The following is a 19,424-nucleotide window of genomic DNA, read 5'->3' as shown; positions in this document are numbered from 1 at the left end:
TAAAAACAATGCTCAGCTAACTTTTGAGAAAATTATTTTTGGAAAACAAGTTACAAGTGAGAAAAGCTGGTTCTCAGAGATAGAACCAGCTTTGATGAGGAGTTGAGTGTTTTATGATGAAAATAAAATAAAAACAAGTCAAACAACTTAAAACCAGCTCCTAGCAAAGCGATATCTGTTCTTGCTATAGGCGTGGAATGAAATGCTTTAGTGGTGGAAGACCACGACATGAAATAAGAAACATATCTACTTGGAAGTTGAACAGCAAAAGAGGCGGCAAGGAGAAGCAACAAGAGAGCAATGGTGACAAGAAAGTGTCAGGTGATAATCCTGACCTTTCCAATGCAGAGGTCACTAGCTTGGGATTAACTTGCCACTGTCGTAAAGTGAAGTCCACATTTTGGGCCATATTTTCCACTCAGTGGCAGTCTCATGCAAACTTGCTTTTTTTTAAATAAAGAAGGCAGCTCTGCTCAGGTCTCTTTCTGGTTGAAATACAGCAGTCTACTTCAATTCGCAGTTCTTTTGTAACTTAGAATGATCAGAGGAAGGCAAAACCCCAGGCCTGCTTTCCAAAGCAGTCAACTGCTGTATTTTGAAATTTAGCTGACAAAGAGTAAGATTATAAATTAAGTCTGATATTTGGATATCATGTGGGGTTGAGTGTCAGCTGGCAAAAGCGATAAGAATGCCAAGCGTAGGATGCCAGGTGAGTGTGCCAGGTAACAGGATGCCAGTTGGATGGAGCAGGGTGCCAACTGGGTAAAATGTCAAGCTGAGGGGGGCAAGGCAAGCGCTTATGGATGATCAGGGAACAAGTAAGGTGGGTCTAGTGTGTTTGGTTCTGACAAGAGAGAGAGTGGAGAGAGAGAAAGGTAGAGAAGATCAGGTTTATACAGCAACAAAAGAGGGAGGGTTAAGTCATGTCTTGCTTACTTCATCCGATTTTAATGCTTAAGTATATTTGGTAATCAATCTGGCAATCACCTAATTGGCTCTGGCATTCACGTTTTTGATAGTTATAAACTTATGTTTTAGAGACCCATGAGCCTTTCAGTAACTTTTTATTTGCTATCCATTTGACTGATTTTCTCCTCTTCTTTGGTATGGACAAGTTAGCACCTCACAGAGGCAGCATATTTTGATGTCTTATGAACTGCATTTGGGAGGCAAATTGATTTTTTTTCTCTCCGATGGTAAAATGCTTCAGTCAGGGAAGAATGGAGAGAGAAAAAGGGTGAGCAGTAAATGCTCTATAGAGACAAAGGGTATGAGGAAAAATAAACAAACATCAGCAGAAATTGCTAGCAGATCTGGCAGCATCTGCGGAGAGAAATTAGAGTTAGCGTTTCAGATTGAGTGACCCTTCCTCAGAACTTGAGTTTGCTCTTGCCACCCTCTGTGCTTCCTCCAAGTGATGCTCACATACAGGAGTACTGACTCATCAGCGAAGGTTGGACAGTGGATGATAATTACCGAGAGGTTTCCTTGCTCATGTTTAACCTGAAGCCATGGGGTCCGGAGTCAATGTTTAGAACTCCCAGGGCAACTCCCTCCTGACTATATTCCACTACGCCGCCACCTCTGCTGGATCTGTCCTGACGCTGGGACAGGTCAATCCAGGGACAATGGTGGTGGTGGTTGTGGTATATGGGACATTGTTATTATTTAAAGTTTCTATAACTTTAACTAAAGAAGTTGAGATGTAGAAGTCTTTAAAGGGATTCCATGTAACTCAAAAGTTAGTTGGCACCTGTACCAGGAACCAACTATTGAAGTATGAGCAGGACTTCATGACCAGCTCCTCTTTCTAACTCCGAGTATGTTAAGTAATAAGGAATAGCACCTTGATGTTTGCAAGTAAATTTCTCATGAAAGACCCAATTCAGGCATTTGAAGTGCAAATTGAATTAACAAAAGCAATCTTAGGTGGGAAGCAGGGGAAAAAAAGAAGAAACAGTACACAAACAGCACTGCTAGTTACTGGAAGCAGGGCCTGAGACCAAACAAGGCTGGGAGATTTGCTTTCTTTCTGAAAAGGGGGTGAGTCTGCCTGCTGGGAACAGGACTTGAAACCTAACATAGTCTAATTTAATCTTCTCCCAGCTCTGACATTAAGGAAAACTGCACTTTCAGCCAAAACCATCTTGAAGTAACTTACTATCAAAAAAAAGGACTTAAACATTTTAAAAGGAAGATTAGATTACAGGAGAAAACACTATTTGAAGATGCCAGTCACGTACAAAAGTGGCAGATGGGTAGGAAGGCAGAATAACAGTGGTTGAAGAAATGGAACTGAAGGTCAAAAGGCAATGCTAAACTTACAAATATAGGAACTCCATCAAAATACTAACATGGAAAGTTGGTCTTATTAAGAATTACAGAAAAATTGTAATACAGTAAGAGTTATCTTGCACACAAAGCACATGCTCTGTGTTAACACATGACTGTTTCCAAAGTGTTAACTGTTAATGTAATTCTCGCCTTTGGACACATCAGCAAATAAAATTGAAATCCAACAATACATTCCTTTATCCTCATACTCTAACCTTTCCAAAGATGGTATGTTTGTTATTGAGTTCATCCGCAGGACCCAATGTGAAGAAAAACTGACTACCATTATCATGAGGTCCAGCATTTGCCATAGCAACCAGTCCTCTTCTATTAAAACGTAAACGAGAATGAAATTCATCCTGCAAGTTTAAACAATAAAAAGAAACTCCGATCAGAGCTAAAGGTTGGATAGAAATTGTCAAATTCAAAGTAACCAAATGCAGAAAATTCAGACATGTCCCTTTTTCAAAGATTCAGTACATAAATACACAATCCAACATCTCAGATGTACAGATTCCAAGTTTGACAATAAAATTCTACCAAGTTACTTGATGGGAACAATATTACAAGTGACCATAATGCACATAGGCCAATACGCAGGTCAGAACAATCAGTCTAGTGTCAATAACATCTGCATCCCACCACTTACTGAAAAGTAAAATCAAGGCAGAAAACAAGTCTATTGTAAAACTTTCATGGTGGAACAGCCTTGCAAGTTATTCATACTCATAGCAATTTGAGAACAATATCAAACAGGTTACAAACATCATGGAATTTATTCCAATGTTAAATTGGGGAGTGAGAAATTAAGAAAAAAAAATCAAACCTTAAAAGGCTTCCCATATATGGATTCGCCACCAGTTCCGCTTCTTGTTGGATCTCCTCCTTGCACAATAAAGCCAGGTACAACCCTGTGAAATATTGTATTATCATAATAACCTGTTTGGAATTTAAAAAAAGGTTTATAATCAGAAGGCTAATTTATAAATCAGTTTCAATAATTTTTTAAAACTTTTTTCCAAATGATCACTGCCATCTACACAAAAATCAACAAGATCACAATTAACAAACACGTTAAATTGAAAGTTAATGCTCCTCAGTACTTGAATTTGCAACAGTAGGTTGTTCATTATATACTTAAAGGCAATTTCACTTTCTTTAGGAGTCAATTCTGTTAAGATGCAATCCTGCCCCTTACTGTACTCCTTATATAATCACAGCTGCGTGGCCAAATTCTACCCCAACTTTGTTTACAAGTTTGCTGTCAACACTATTGTAGGTCTCATCTCAAACAACGACAAGACAGAATACAGGAAAGAGATTGAGTGTTTAGCAGCATTGGGTAAAGACAACAATCTCTTCATCAACATCAGTAACATGAAGAAGGTGATCATTAACTTCAGGAAATAGAATGGAGGGCATGCCCCCGTCAGCATCATTGGTGCTGAGGTGGAGATGGTCAAGAGTATCAGGTTCCTGGAAGTGATGATCACCAACCATCTGTCCTGGTCCACCCATGTCAACACAGCAGTCAAGAAACCACAACAACATCCCTACTTCTTCAAGAGGCAAAGTCATAGAGTCATAGATTGCTGCAATTGTACCAGCCTCCACCACTTCCTCTGGCAGTTCATTCCATACACGTACCAGCCTCTGTGTGAAAAAGATGCCCCTTAGGTCGCTTTTATATCTTTCCCCCTCTCACCCTAGACCTATGCCCTCTAGTTCTCAACTCCCCCACCCCTCATGTTTTTATAAACCTATATGTGATTACCCCTCAGCTCTGACGCTCCAGGGAAAACAGCCCCAGCCTATTCAACCTCTCTCTATAGCTCAAATCCGCCAACCCTGGCAACATCCTTGTAAATCTTTTCTGAACCCTTTAAAGTTTCGCAACATCCTGCCGATAGGAAGGAGACCAGAACTCCACTCAATATTCCAAAAATGCCAAACCAATGTCCTGTACTCAATACTCTGACCAATAAAGGAATGCATATCAAAGGACTTCAGCACTACCCTATCTACCTGTGACTCTACTTTCATGGAACTATGAACCTGCACTCTAATGTCTCTTTCTTCAGCAACACTCCCTATGACCTTACCATTAAGTATATAAGTCCTGCTAAGGTTTGCTTTCCCAAAATGTAGCACCTCGCATTTACCTAAATTAAAATCCATCTGCCACGCCTCAGCATATTGGCCCATCTGACCAAGATCTCGTTGTAATCTGAGTAACTTTGTTCGCTGTCCATTACACCTCCAATTTTAGTTTCATCTGCAAACTTACTAACTATACCTCTTATGCTCACATCCCGATCATTAATATAAATTACAAAAAGTAATGGACCCAGCACTGATCCTTGTGGCACTCTACTGGTCACAGGCCTCCATTTTGAAAAACAGCCCTCCATTACAACCCTCTGTCTACTACCTTCAAGCCAGTTCTGTATTGAAATTGCTAGTTCTCCCTGTATTCCATGAGATCTAACCTTGCTAACCAGTCTCCCTTGAGGAACCTTGGCAAGCACCTTACCGAAGTCCATATAGATCACGTCCATCACTCTGCCCTCATCAATCCTCTTTGTTACTCAATCAAGTTTGTGAGACATGATTTCCCACACTCGGAGCCATGTTGACTATCCCTAATCAGTCCCTGACTTTCCAAATACATATACATCCTGTCCCTCAGGATTCCCTCCAACAACTTGCCCACCACTGACGTCAGGCTCACTGGTGTATAGTTTCCGAGGTTGTCCTGTGGAAGCATTTTTGTGGCCCTGGAAACTATTTTCTTTGAGTGTTAACTTAACTGTCCTAAAAAATCAATACTAAGAGAAATTTATAACTACGCAACCAGAATTGTGTCACTTGATCCTATAGGGATGAGATTAAGTTTTATCCATAAGAAATTAAACATTATTGAAATTAACAATAATTATCTCTGTTCTGTGCTCCTGCAACAACGTACAAGAGAATTAACTGTCTGCAAACTAATTAATTATCAGCCTGCAATTATCAAAACTATTATAAATGCCTGTTAATTTTTGACTCCTAGGATAAGAAAAGGGCTTAGTAAAGAATTCGGGTTCATCCCTGATGAGCCCTTGTTTTTCCTTAACTTATGGTACTGCCTTTTCTTATTTTAAGGTTTCACCCCTGATAACCCTAAACATGCTTTCTGCGTAACTTATGAAATACCTTATCAACGGAATGTCGTTAAATCAGCAATGAAAATACAAAATATTGGCACAAACCTAAAACAATGACCTTCTAATTCAGTGGAACCTCAATTATCCAAACATCAATTATCCAAATTTCCGATTATCCAAACAAGGTGTCAAGGTCCCGTAAAAATGGCATTGGGCAACTCAGCATTCAGTTATCAGTTAAACAGCTTTATGGCGTACACTGGCGGATTACCGAGAAATGTTTGGTAACCAGGACTCAAATTACCACTTACTTATGATAGATCAGTAATTGGTTAAACGGCAATATGGTTTGCATTGCCGGATAACCAGCACTCATAAATTACTACCTGATTTCGGTCATCTGAATGATCAACTATCCAAACAAAATACTCCCCACCTGTCTCGTTTGGATAATCGAGGTTCTACTGTTACATTTTTGGCCAGACCACCAAGTTTTCCAATGAAAGTGCAAGTAGGCCATCTAGTGGCTATTTTGTAGTAGTGCAACCAGCTGAAATCCTATATAATGAGTTGGATTGTTTTTTTGAACCAGTTTTATTGGCTGCTTCCCATGGTATATCATGAAATAAAACTTGGTCAATACTGAAGGTCTGTTTCCGAAAGTTTCTGCTACACTAAGGAAATTTGGCACGCCCACAAGGTCTTCTACCATTTTTTATAGTTGCACCATAGAAAGCGTGTGGATGTTTCCAGTGTGGTTTGGCAACTTCTCTTCCCAAGACCACAAAAGCTATTGAGAATCAAGAACACTACCCAATTCACCAGGCAAACCAGCCTTGCATTCACTGACTCCATTTTTCTTCCCGGTGCCTCAAGAAAAAAAACTAACGTTATTAAAGACCCCTTCCACTCTGGTTAGGCTCTCTTCCACTCTCTTCTGTCAGGCAGAACATATACAAGTTTGAATATACACACAAATAGATTTAAGAATAGCTTCTTCCCCACCGTTATCAGACTTTTGGATGAACTTTTCAAATATTAATTCTGTTCTCTCTCTCTACATCTTCTCTGGAAATGCAGCTGTATTCTGCACTCTGTTCTGCTACTCGGATGCACTTTGTATGGTAGATCTGCCCTCGCACACAAAACACTTTCCGCTATATCAGTACATGTGACAACAATAAAATCAATAATGTATCTTCGTGCGCTGGCCTAGCCACAATACCCACATCCCATGAACAAATAATGGTTTGATGAGCTTGATTGTGTTTTCTTGATGAAGTAATTGAGTGAGTAGATGAGGGGAGTGCAGTTAACCTTGTGTGTATGAGCTTTAAAAGCCATTTACTAAAGTTACATATATTAGGCTAGCAAAATTGATGGCCTTGAGGTAAAAGGTACAGGGACAATAAAAATAGCTAAGATATAGAAAACGAACACTTGGAGTGAATGACTGATATTTGGAGTGAAGCGATAGTGGTATTTTTCAGGGTTTAGTATTAAAACAATTGTTGATTTTGATATACATTAATTAGTTGAACATGAGAGTATAGGATAGTTTTCAAATATGTACTTGATGCACAACTGTAAGTAAGTGTTAATAAACAATAAGTAAAACAGTAATTACCTTCATGCAGACATAATAGGCTGATGGAAAGATGAACACATGACACAATATTTCACACAGAAAAGTGAGATATATTACGTTTTGTAGGAAAAGGTACAGAGAAATGATAGCAGCTAAATGGTACAATTTTAAAAGGACACATATGAACAGATCTTTGTTCTCAAATCTTTGAGGGTTTCAGGACAGGCTACCAAAGGCAGTTAGTAATATGTATTAGGATTTTGGGTTTTAGAAATACAGGCATGGAGTGCAAAATACAGGGAGTTATATCAACACGAGGCATAGAGGTCTACAGCTCAGAAAAAGGCCCTTTTGCCAAGTGCGTCTGCACTGGTTAAAAATAATCACCTAATGTTTCCAATCCCATTTTCCAACAAATGGTTCAAAGCCTCTTATGTTTTGGAATAATTTATAACAACGAAGAGCTGTTCCCACATTCCTGTAACAGCAAAACAGATCTATTTCCAATGCCTGATTAGCAATGGGGTCAATGGGAATGTGCGGTGCAGGCCACAATCAGATTAACAATTATCTTATTAAGCGGTGGAACTGGCGAGATAGATTTAATGGCCCACTTCTAGTTAAAACATTCATATGAATGGTCAATAACCAGACAGCAGTCTTATATGACTGGTGGAAAAAAAAAGTGAAATAAGCAAAAACATTGTTTCACTCAACTAATAGTAATGATTTGGAATGGACACCCTGATTAATTACAAATAGTGATAGTATTACTATAAATAGCAGTAGTATTCAAAATGAAATTAGATAAATATTTTTAAGGAGAAAAGAATAGAAAGCATATGAGCGACAGCAGTGGAGAGGGATTGACTCAATTGCTTTTGAAAACAATGGCATTTGATTTGATAAACCAAATCCTTCAATGCTACACTATTCTGACAGCAAAACATATTTGAAAGAGCAAATCCTTTTACAGCTACAAAACTATGATAGACTTGTGCAATCAGAACTTTTCACAAAATGTGTCAGAGATGTTTTTGATGAACAAACTGAATAAAAGTGCATTATCAGTAAAAGTCATCAGGGTTGTAAAAAATCAGTACCAGCTGTATCCCGATTTCAACTTCAAACAAGTCCTCAGTAACAATGGCTTATTTAACCAGAATGAACATTTGCTTCACTTCACCAAACAGGGTGGGAAAATGCTCCCCTTTTGATAATTTTTGCAATTTTAAAAAAATACCTTCCAAGCAGAGTTGGATAAAATTTCTGCATGCTTTTGGTGCCTCTTTTGACCATAACTCTATATCAATATCACCAGCTGTAGTCTTCAAAAGGACCTAGAAAATAAAATTCCACAGAATTACATGGTCTGTGCTCCAATTTATAAACATTCTATTGTATTCCAACATGTCACATCATCCGTTACACAGGTCACTCTTTAGTAACTAGGATTCCTTTTGAATCAATATCAAATTTTTTATACCATTTTCTTCTTAGTTCTTCTTTCATGAACAACTACTAAGTTAAGCAAAGGGATGGATGGAAGTGGGAAGCTTTCAAAAATGAGATAACGAGAGAGCAGAGACAGTGTGCTCCTGTTAGGGTGAAGGGCAAGGCTGAAAGTTGTAGGTAATGCTGGATAGCTAGAAAAAAATTGAGGCTCTGGAAAGGAAAAGGAGGAAGCATATGTCAAGTACAGCCAGCAGAAATCAAATGATTCTCCAGAAGAGTATAAAGACAGAAGACGCAGGGCAGAAGGTGACATGAGATAGCTTAGGCAAATAGGGTTAAAGAGAATCCAAAGGATTCTACAAATACATTAAGGATGAAAGGGTAACAAGGGAGAGAATAGAGCCCCTTAAAAATCAGCAAGGCCAACGTGTGGAACCGCAAGAGATGGGGGAGATACTAAATGAGTATTTTGCATCAGTGTTTACTGTGGAAAAGACATGGAAGCTAGAGAACTTGAAGAAATAAATAGCGACATCTTAATAAATGTCCAAATTAGAGGTGGTGGGGCTTGACATCTCAAAATGCATAAAGATGAATAAATCTGCAGGACCTGATCAGATGTACGCTGTTGGAAGCTAGGGAAGTGATTACTGCACCCCATGCCGAGATATTTATATCATCGATAGCCATAGGTGAGGTGCCAGAAGGCTTTGAGGTTGGCTAATGTGCTGTAACTATTTCAGAAAGGTCATAAGGAAAAGCCAGGAAACTACAGACCAGCGAGCTTGACATTAGTGTTGGGCAAGGTGTTGGAGGGGATCCTGAGGAACAGGATTTACATGTATTTTGAAAGGTATGGAGTGCTTAGGGCTGGTCAACATGGCTTTGTGCATGGAAAATGGTGTCTCATTAACTTAAGTTTTTGAAGTAACATAAAAGATAGATAAAGGTGGAGCAGTGGGCTTGATCTATATGAACGTCATTAAAACATTTGGTAAAATTCCACATGATAGCCTGGTTAGAAAGGTGAGATCACATGGAATACATAATTAGGCATTTGGATACATAACTGACTCAAAGACAGGAGACAGGGTGTTAGTGGAGGATTGCTTTTCAGACAGAGGTCTGTGTCTAACAGTGTGCCGAAAGGATCAGTGCTGAGTCCACTGCTTTTTTGTCTTTTACATAAATGATTTGAATGTGACCATAGGAGGTTTTGTTCATAAGTTTGCAGATTACACCAAAATTGGTGATGTAGTGGACAGCCATAAAGATTCCCTCAGAACACAAGGGACCTTGATCACATGGGATGCATTTTGGAAAGGCAAATCAGGGCAGGACTTATACACTTAATGGTAAGGTCCTGGGTGGGGAGTGTTGCTGAACAAAGAGACATTGGAGTGCAGGTTCATTATTCCTTGAAAGTAGAGTAGATTGGTCTAGTGAAGGCAGCATTTGGTATGCTCACTTATATTGTTCAGTGCATTGAGTATAGGAGTTGGGAGGTCATGTTGCAGCTGTAGGGGACATTGGTTAGGCCACTTCTGGTTCAATCCTGGTCTCCCTGCTATACAAAGAATGTTGTGAAACTTGAAATGGTTTAGAAAAGACTTACAGGGATGTTGGAAGGGTTTCAGCAATAAGGACAGGCTGAATAGGCTGGGGCTATTTTCCCTAGAGTATCAGAGGCTGAAGGGTGATCTTATAGAAGCTTATAAAATCACAAGGAGCATTGATAGGGTGAATAGGCAAGGTGTCTTTCCCAAGATACAGGAGTCTAAAACTAGAGGGCGCAAGTTTAAACTAGAGGTGTAAGATTTAAAAGGGACCTGAAAAAGCAACTTTTTCCACAGTGAGTGATGAGTATATGGAGTGAGCGACCAGCCTCCACCACTTTCTCTGGCACAATTACAACATTTAAAAAGCACCTGGATGGGGTAGATGAATATGAAAAGGTTTAGAAGGATTTGGGCCAAATGCAAGAAAAAGGGACTAGATTAATTTAGGATATCCAGTCAATATGGATGGTTGGACTGACAGTTCTATTTCCATGCTGTATAGCTCTATGACTCTTAGTAACACTTCATAGTTACCTAACACTCCTGTTTCAATACATTACCCAATACTTTGCATTCAACAGTAAAATAATGTAATTCACCACTTCTTATGCATACGGTCACAAAAACACTTTTCATGAGCTTTGTAGCATGATAATGAAAACACAGCATAATTCCCCACCAAACTGAAGGATCCTCATTGAGAGACAGAGATTCAAAACCAAAAAGTAAAAGCTTTGGAAGAATGTCAGCAAAGTCGGACTAATGTGAAACGAGGAATTAAGAGGGCTAACAGGGGTCATGAAATATCTTTAGCAAACAGGGTTAAGAAAAATCCCAAGCCAATTATTTTTATATAAAAGGACCAAGAGGGTAACTAGGTGCCCACTCAAGGACAAAGGAGGAAAGTTATGTGTGGAGTCCGAGAAAATGGGTGAGATTCTTAATGAGTACTTTGCATCAGTATTCACCAAGGAAAGGGATGTGACCATTGTTGAGGTTAGGGATAGATGTTTGATTATCACGAACAATAGTGGTCCCAATAAGATTCCTGTGAAATACCACTGTCCATTTTGAGAAACTCCTTTCCAGTACTACTCTTTGTCTCCCACTACCCAGCTAGTTCTCTATCCATCTAGCTAGTACACCCTGGACCCCATGCAACTTCACTTTCTCCATCAGCCTACTATGAGGAACCTATCAAATGCCTTCCTGAAGTACATGTATATGACATCTACAGGCCCTCCCTCATCAATCAACGTTGTCACTTCCTCAAAGAATTCTATTAAGTTAGTAAGACATGACCTTCCCTGCACAAAATCATGCCTATCACTGATAAGCCCTTTTCTTCCAAATGTAAATAGATTCTATCCCTCAGTACATTCTCCAGCAGCTTTCCTACCACTGACATCAGGCTCACTGGTCTATAATTACCTGGATTATCCCTATGATCCCTCTTAAACAAGGGGCCAATATTAGCAATTCTCCAGTCCTTCGGGACCTCACCCATGTTCAAGGATGCTACAAAGATATCTGTTAAGGCCCCAGCTATTTCCTCTTTCACTTCCCTCAGTAATTTGGGATAGATCCTATCCGAACCTAGAGACTTGTCCACTTCAATGCCTTTTAGAATATCGAACACTTCCTCCCCTCCTTATGCCAGCTTGACCTAGATATAGGTGGCCTGATTAGCGAGTTTGCAAATGACACAATGATTGGCGGAGTAGCAGATAGTGAAGGGGACTGTCAGAGAATGCAGCAGAATATAGGTAGATTGGAGAGGTGGGCGGAGAAATGGCAGATGGAGTTCAATCCGGGCAAATGCGAGGTGATGCATTTTGGAAGATCCAATTCAACAGCGGACTATACAGTAAATGGAAAAGTCCTGGGGAAAATTACTGTACAAAGAGATCTGAGTGCTTAAGAACATTATACCCTAAAGGTGGTAACACAGGTCAATAGAATGGTCAAGAAGGCATAAGGCATGCTTTCCTCCATCAGACGGGATATTGAGTATAAGAGTTGGCAGGTCATGTTACGGTTATATAGGACTGTGGTTTGGCCACATTTGGAATACTGCGTACAGTTCTGGTTGCCACATTACCAAAAGGATGTGGATGCTTTGGAGAGGGTGCAGAGGAAGTTCACCAGGATGTTGCCTGGTAAGGAGGGCGCCAACTGTGGAGAGAGGATGAGTAGATTAGGATTTGTTCATTAGAAAGACAGACGTTGAGGAGGGGAGAGACCTGATTGAGGTTTACATAATCATGAAAGGTATAGATAGAGTGGATAGCAAGAAGCTTTCTCCCCCAGAGTGGGGGACTCAATTACTAAGGGTCATGAGTTCATAGTAAGAGAGGAAAAGTTTAAGGGAGAAATGTGTGGGAAGTTCTTTATGCAGAGGGTGATGGGTGTCTGGAATACATTGCCAGCAGCTGTGGTAGAGGCGGGCACGATAGCGTATTTAAAATGCATCTACATGAATGGGCAGGGAGCACAGGGATACAGATCCTTAGAAACTAGGCGACAGGTTTATCTAAAAGGATCTGGATCGGCTCAGGCTTGGACGGCTGGAGGGCTTGTTCAAAAAAAATCTAAAATGGTTGGAATTCTGATGACTTAAGATCACATAGAAAGCAAAAATAGGATGATGAGAGAATGATTTATAACAAGATGGCATAATATATTAAACATAATAATGTTAGATTGCCAACAATATTAAATAATTAACTTCTGAAGAAATGAGTACCAAGCTTAAACTTCCAGTGCCAGAAAGACTGTGTGGCAGTACATAGAACAGTACATCACAGGAAGAGGCCCTGAACCTACAATGTCTCTGCTGATCATCATGGCCACTTTAAACTACAGAGGAACCTCGATTATCCGAATACCAATTATCTAAAAATCAGATTATCCAAAGGAGGTCTCAAGGTCCTGACAGAAACGTTACATCAAAGACATGCGTCCAGCACTGATCGCCGTCTTTTGTTTACAGTGATTAAAAGTGCTGCTGAGAACAGTCCTGGACTGCTGGAATGTGCCAGCACCATCTCTAAATTACTGACCTCTTTCTCTCTCTTCCCACACTTTCCCTGGAGTTCTACAGAAGGGTGCACCCTAAACCTCCCTTCCCCAGATAATCTGTCCAACATTGTCCTGTACAGGGCAAAGGTGGCACCTGTCAAAAACTTGCAGTAAAATGGTGTGTGTGTGTGCGCTCTATTTGGAGACTCACTTCCAAAAGGCAGCATCAGCAACTGTCTTGTTGTTGGTATCTAGTCCGGTTGACCCAAAGTGAGGGCAGGGGCGCACGGGGGGGGGGTTGCAGGGGGTAGGGGTGGGGGCGGGGGCAGGGGTAGACAGTAGGCGGTGTTTTGGGGAGCTGGTGGTGGGCAGTGTTGGACAGGGTTTGGGGCCAAGCGGTGTTCAGGCTGGGCAGGGAGCAGTGTTGGGGGTGGGGGGCGCGGCCGGTGTTGGACAGGTTTGGGGGGCAGACAATGGGCAGTGTTGGGGGATGGGCGAGCGGCAGTGCTGGACAGGACTGGAGGAAGGATGGGAGCGGGGGCTCGCGCACACTGTGCTGCTGCCTAGTCTCATGAACGGGGAGCAGACTTAATAGAAAACTCTGAGCCCCAGAGCAAAGACATTGAATCAATTAACCAAATAATCGATTATCCGAATGAAATATGCCCACCCATCTCATTCGGATAATTGAGTTTCCTCTGTATTCCCATCTGCCTACACACAGTCCAAAACCCTATATATCCCTGTCGGTTCATGAGTGTGTCTTAATGCCTCTTAAACTTAACTCGTATATTTGCTTCTACCACCTCACCTGCCACTGTGTTCCAGGCCCTGGTGTAAAAGATTTTCCTCACACATCTCCTTTAAACCTTTTCCCTCTCACCTTAAACTTATACCACCTATTATTTGACATTTCCACCTTGGGAAAATGATTCCGACCATGCACCGTCCATTCCTCACATTCCTCGTCTCTGACACTCTAGTGAACTGCACACAATACTCCAAATTTGGCCTAATTAAAGTCTTATACAGCCGCAACATGACTTGCCAACTTTTATACTCGATGTCCTACCAATGAAGGCAAGAATGCCAAATGCCTTCTTCAACTTGTGTTGTCACTTGCAGGGATTTATGGACTTGGGTGCTGAGATCCCTCTGTTTACCAATGCTCTGAAGGGTCCTGATATTAACTGTATAACTTTCCTCTTGCATTTGACTTCCCAAAATACATCACCTCACGCTTATCTGGATTAAGCTTCAACTGTTAATTCTTTGTCCAACTTTCCAACTGACCTAAATCTTGCGATATCTTTGATAATGTTCCTCACTAGCCACAACTACACCAGTCTTTGCATTGTCTGAAAACCTTCTAACCGTATCAGCTACATTTTCAGTGAAATCATTTTTTATTACAAACAGAAGTCCCAGCATGGACCCTGTGGAACACCACTGGTCACAGATCTCCAGTCAGAAAACACCCCTCCGTAACTTGTCTCTTTCTCCTATGATCAAGCCAATTTTGTATCCAATGTGGGAAATCAGAAAAAAAAATCAGGTCTGGCAGCATTTTTGGAGAGAAAGTAGAGTTAAGGTTTCAGGTTTGGTGACCCTTTTCAGAACCGATTGTAGCTGAGCAAATGTTACTACATGAGTGTGTCTTAATGCCTCTTAAACTTAACTTGTATATTTGTTTCTACCACCTCACCTGACACTCTGTTCCAGACCCTGGTGTAAAAGACTTTCCTCACACATCACCTTTAAACCTTTTCCCTCTCACTTTAAACTTATACCCACTATGGGCCTTGACATACGAACGACCCCGTTCACTAACAAATCAGTTTACGAACAGGATTGTACATAAAATTTTGCTTCAACATACGTACGAAATTCAAGGTATGAACAAAGGTACGAATGCAAAAAGCCCATGTGCGACCACATGGTTTGATTGTTCTGCTTTGCTACGTGCTTGTTGAACGCAAAAGCTCTCAGGCCCCGCGTGATCTCATTCAATTCGTCTTTGGTGCGTGCGCTGTGAACAGCCATCCAAGTATTCTTACGTTATCCGAGCAATGGGAAAAATTGATTCAGTTCACGAATTTTTCGGTTCACGAACCGGGTCCCGAAATGGATTAAGTTCGTAAGTCGAGGCACTACTGTGCATACGCTCAAGAAGGAGCGGGGAGAGGGGGAGGGGGAAGGACTAAACAATAGGTGGAGATTGAACCAAGAGAGAGAAAAACAGTTGGGCAAACACAGGAATGGATAAAGGTCAGCCTCGGAAAATGAATATATTGCTAATTGGGACCATTAATGGCTGAGAATGCGCTATTTGTGGCAGTGACCCTCCTGATGACAAGGCCTCACGTTTGGGAGTTAGGGTAAGGATGGAGGACAAGGTGCTCAGGCTCTAAATGATTGAACTCGATACTGAATCCACCAGACGGTTGCACTGAACTTAGCTAGAGCACAAATATTACATAGATTAGTCGCTTCTAATTGTAGATACCTGTCCATTAACCCTTGAATCGATATTGACACAAAAAAGATTAACTTTCCTGTTGGCTAACAACTCCTCATGAATTATGGCCACTTGAATAATGTGTTGGTAAACTTGCACTCAATATAAACCCACAACAAAGCTATTGATTCTGTGATTGCAGCTGGGCATCAAATTCAAAGTTTATCACCGATTATCCAGCAGCATTCACTTTTGAAGAAGTTCCAATATAGTTACTCCATTAGTGAAGTTTGCTACACTAAGCAAATGTTACTACTACCAGAAGAGAAATAGCATTGTGGAAAAAAATTAGTACAGAAACATTTTTGCCACTCTATGTAATTCAAGATATACAGCAAAGTGAAACATTAGCATCCCCAAACGGAGTCACAATGGATTTGAAACAGTATTTTTTCTATTCATTCATGAGATGAGGGCACTGTTGGCTAGACCAGTATTTATTGCCCATCCCTAATTGCCGAGAGGGCAGTTAGGAGTCAACCACATTGCTTTGGGTCTGGAGTCACATGTAGGCCAGATCATATAAGGATAGCAGTTTCTGTCTAAAGGGCATGAGTTAACCACATGTATTTTTCCCCCGACAATTAACAATGGATTCATGGTCATGATTCGACTTCTATTCCCAGATCTTTCATTGAATTCAAGTTCCACTATCTGCCATGGCGGGATTCCAATGCAGGTCTATGGATTAACAGTCCAGTGATAATACTAGGCCAGCATCTTCCCAGATTTCACTTCCTCTGCTTCTTGCTCCACAGATGCTGCCAAACTGAGATTGATTAGAAATATATCTCTCTTTTTCAAAAAGTGCAGGAAGTTAGGGAAGTCTAGGGAAGTAGTCCAGGGTGATGGTGGGGCAGCGAACTACAATAATAAATAATCAAAAATTCAGGAACTTGTTGTTCAGCATTTCCATTCAACCAGCAAAGCACAATACACAGATGTTATGTTATCAGACTAATACAGAGGCCCGTACTAATTACTTAAAGATATGAATGCAAATCCTGCCACAGTGCCTGGGGAATTTAAATTAACTTCATTACATACATTCAGAAAAAAGAAGTATACTTCAATTCAAACTTATTTTCATTCTTGGGTGGCGTGTTATAGAAGTCAAACAAAGCAACCTTGAAATAAGTGCAAAGGTTATTGGGTGTGCAAGTAAACTGGGTGAAAGGCCTACCTTGGTGCACCAACACTATGTTAAAGCTTTTAGAGTTAGAATCATACTGCACAGAAACAGATCTTTCAGACCACACTGACCATATTCCCAAACTAAACTAGTCCACCTGCCTGTTCCTGGCCCATTTCCCTCCAAATCTTTCCTACTCATGCACTTACCCAAATGTTTTTTTAAATGTTGCAATTGTATTCACATCACAGAGTCATACAGCACGGAAACAGACCCTTCAATCCAAACTGTCCACGCCAACCCATGTTCCCAAACTAAATTAGTCCCACCTGGCTGCATGTGGCCTATGTGCCACCAAACATTTCCTATTCATAAACATATCCACATTTTTTGTTTAAACATTGTAATTGTATCTGCATCTACCACTTCCTCTGGCACTTCAATCCCCACACTAACCATTATGTTTAAAAAAAAGTTGCCTCTCATATCCTTTTTAAATCTTTCTCCACTCACCTGAAAAATATGCCCTATAGTTTTGAACTCCTCGAACCTAGGGAAAGTGCTCTTGGTGTTACCTTATCTATGCCCTTTATGATTTTATAAGATCACTCCTCAACCTCCTACACTCCGGTGAAAGAGGTCCCAACTTATCTAGCCTATTATATAACTTAAACCCTCCATTCCAGGCAACATCCTGGTAAATCTTTTCTGAACCCTCTCCAATTCAGTGATATCCTTCCTAATACAGGGCAACCAGAACTGCATACAGAAAAGGTCTCATCAATGTCATGTACAAACTCAATGTGACATCCCAACTCCTAAGATCTGAGCAATGAAGGGAAGCATGCTAAATTTCTTAAACACTAAAGTTCTTAACCACTATGCCTACTTGATGCAAATTTCAAAGAATTATGAACCCAAGCCCCTAGGTCTCTCATGCACCATGTCCTATCATTAATTGTATAAGTCCTGCCCTTGTTTATTTTACCAACATGCAATACCTTGCATTTATCCAAATTAAACTCCATTTGCCATTCCTCAGCTGATTGACCTAACTAAATCAAAATCTCTTTAAAGAAAAACAATTTTTAAAAAATTCCTCCGGCTCTCACTCCCTTTCATGCCTCCATGACATAATGGCTCCACGTCCTCCATATACTCTTGCCCACCTACAACCACTCCCGCTTAATAGCCCCTTTGTCAACCTATGACAATCAGGCTGGGAAGAGAGACTTTTATTGACCTTCTGTTCATCACCTACAGCTCTTCACTCACTCCTACAGTGGGAGCTGCCAGCACAGCGGCATTGTCACAGGACTAGTAATCGGAAGTGGGGGGTGGGAGGAAGAGGGGGGAGGAGAGTCTGGGTTGAGAGAGTGAGGGGACAGACAGAAGAGAGGAGGAAGAGGACGGGTGGGGGGGGGGGGGGGGGGGGGGGGGGGGAGAGGTGACGTGATGGTGGTCGAAACGGGGGAACTCATTGCCACTGAAGGCTGTGGAAGTCAAGTCAATAGAGTCAGAGTCATACAACACAGAAACAGACCATTCGGTCCAACTTGTCCATGCCAATCAAGCTTCCCAAATTAAACTAGTCCCACTTACCTCTGTTTGGCCCATATCACTCTACATCTTTCCTCCTCACATACCTGTCAAAGTGTCTTCTAAATCTTATAACAGTATCTGCATCTACCATTTCCTCTGGCAATTCATTCACATACAAACCATCTTGTGTGGAAAAAAAGTTGCCCTTTAGGTCCCTTTTAAATCTTTCTCCTCTCACCTTAAAAAGTATGCTTTCTAGTTCAGAACTCCGTTATCCCAGGGAAAAGATTTTGACCTTCATCTTATCTGTACTCTTATTATTTTATAAACCTCCATAAAGATTACCCCTTAACCTCCCATTGAGTTTTTTTTTGGGAGGGGGCATGGGCTGAGGAGGTGGAAGAGAAGTGTTGAAGGTAAATGAACACGAAAAGCCTAGAGACACTCAGCAGATCTGGAAGCTTTTGTGGAGAGTTAACATTGAGACCAATATGCCTCTTCTTCAGAAGAAACTGATGTTTCTCTCCTAACAAATGTCTTCATTTCAGAACTCCAGCTTCTGCCATACTTTGCTATTATTTTAGACTGAAGGTAAAGTCTGTTTATATTTTATATGAAAGTCACAATGTCATTGTCATCTCTGTGCCTTATTGCATTGACAATAAGGAAGTATATTTATACATTAGTCCATTTAACACAGTTCACGAGCATCCCAAGACATGTCACAAACAAGGATGCAACATCAAACCATATCAGAACATGAAATCAAATATATGAAAATGAGGTCAGATCTGATAAGCATTTTCAAGGAAAAGATGGGGTGGGGGAGAAGAGTGCGATAGGATGGCGGGGTGAGAGAGAGAGAGAGAATTCATGACGTTAGAGCTAAACATGATTGAAGGAAGCCAACCAACCCATCTAACTTATTCTGTTTAAAAAAAAGAGTGCCAGGATCTCAGCAAAGTCAGTCTTCATCCATGCTATTATTTCCAGGAAACTAGTCTGGATGTTGATAACCCTTTGTTCAAAAACACACATAAAATTTATTTTCTATCAATTTGTACCCAAGCCTCCTTGCCCTATTTACTTGTTCTGGATTGTTCTTTTTATTTATTGGTAATTATCA

The 19,424-nt window shown here is 40.7% G+C and overlaps 1 protein-coding gene across 1 annotated transcript in view; it reads right to left on the bottom strand.

Annotated features, from left to right (window-relative positions):
* Positions 1-19,424, bottom strand: part of cwc27 (CWC27 spliceosome associated cyclophilin) — a 268,357-nt gene that overhangs the window by 231,431 nt on the left and 17,502 nt on the right. The window contains exons 2-4 of the mRNA XM_060823753.1: positions 8,315-8,411; positions 3,161-3,273; positions 2,550-2,693 (exon numbers count right to left, since the gene is read on the bottom strand). Of these exons, the coding sequence (XP_060679736.1) occupies positions 2,550-2,693; positions 3,161-3,273; positions 8,315-8,411 (354 nt within the window). The remainder of the gene's footprint in view (positions 1-2,549; positions 2,694-3,160; positions 3,274-8,314; positions 8,412-19,424) is intronic.

Source organism: Hemiscyllium ocellatum, chromosome 1 (genome assembly GCF_020745735.1).
Source record: "Hemiscyllium ocellatum isolate sHemOce1 chromosome 1, sHemOce1.pat.X.cur, whole genome shotgun sequence".
In the NCBI taxonomy this organism is placed as follows: Eukaryota; Metazoa; Chordata; class Chondrichthyes; order Orectolobiformes; family Hemiscylliidae; genus Hemiscyllium; species Hemiscyllium ocellatum.
This window is presented reverse-complemented; position numbering and strand designations above follow the sequence as displayed.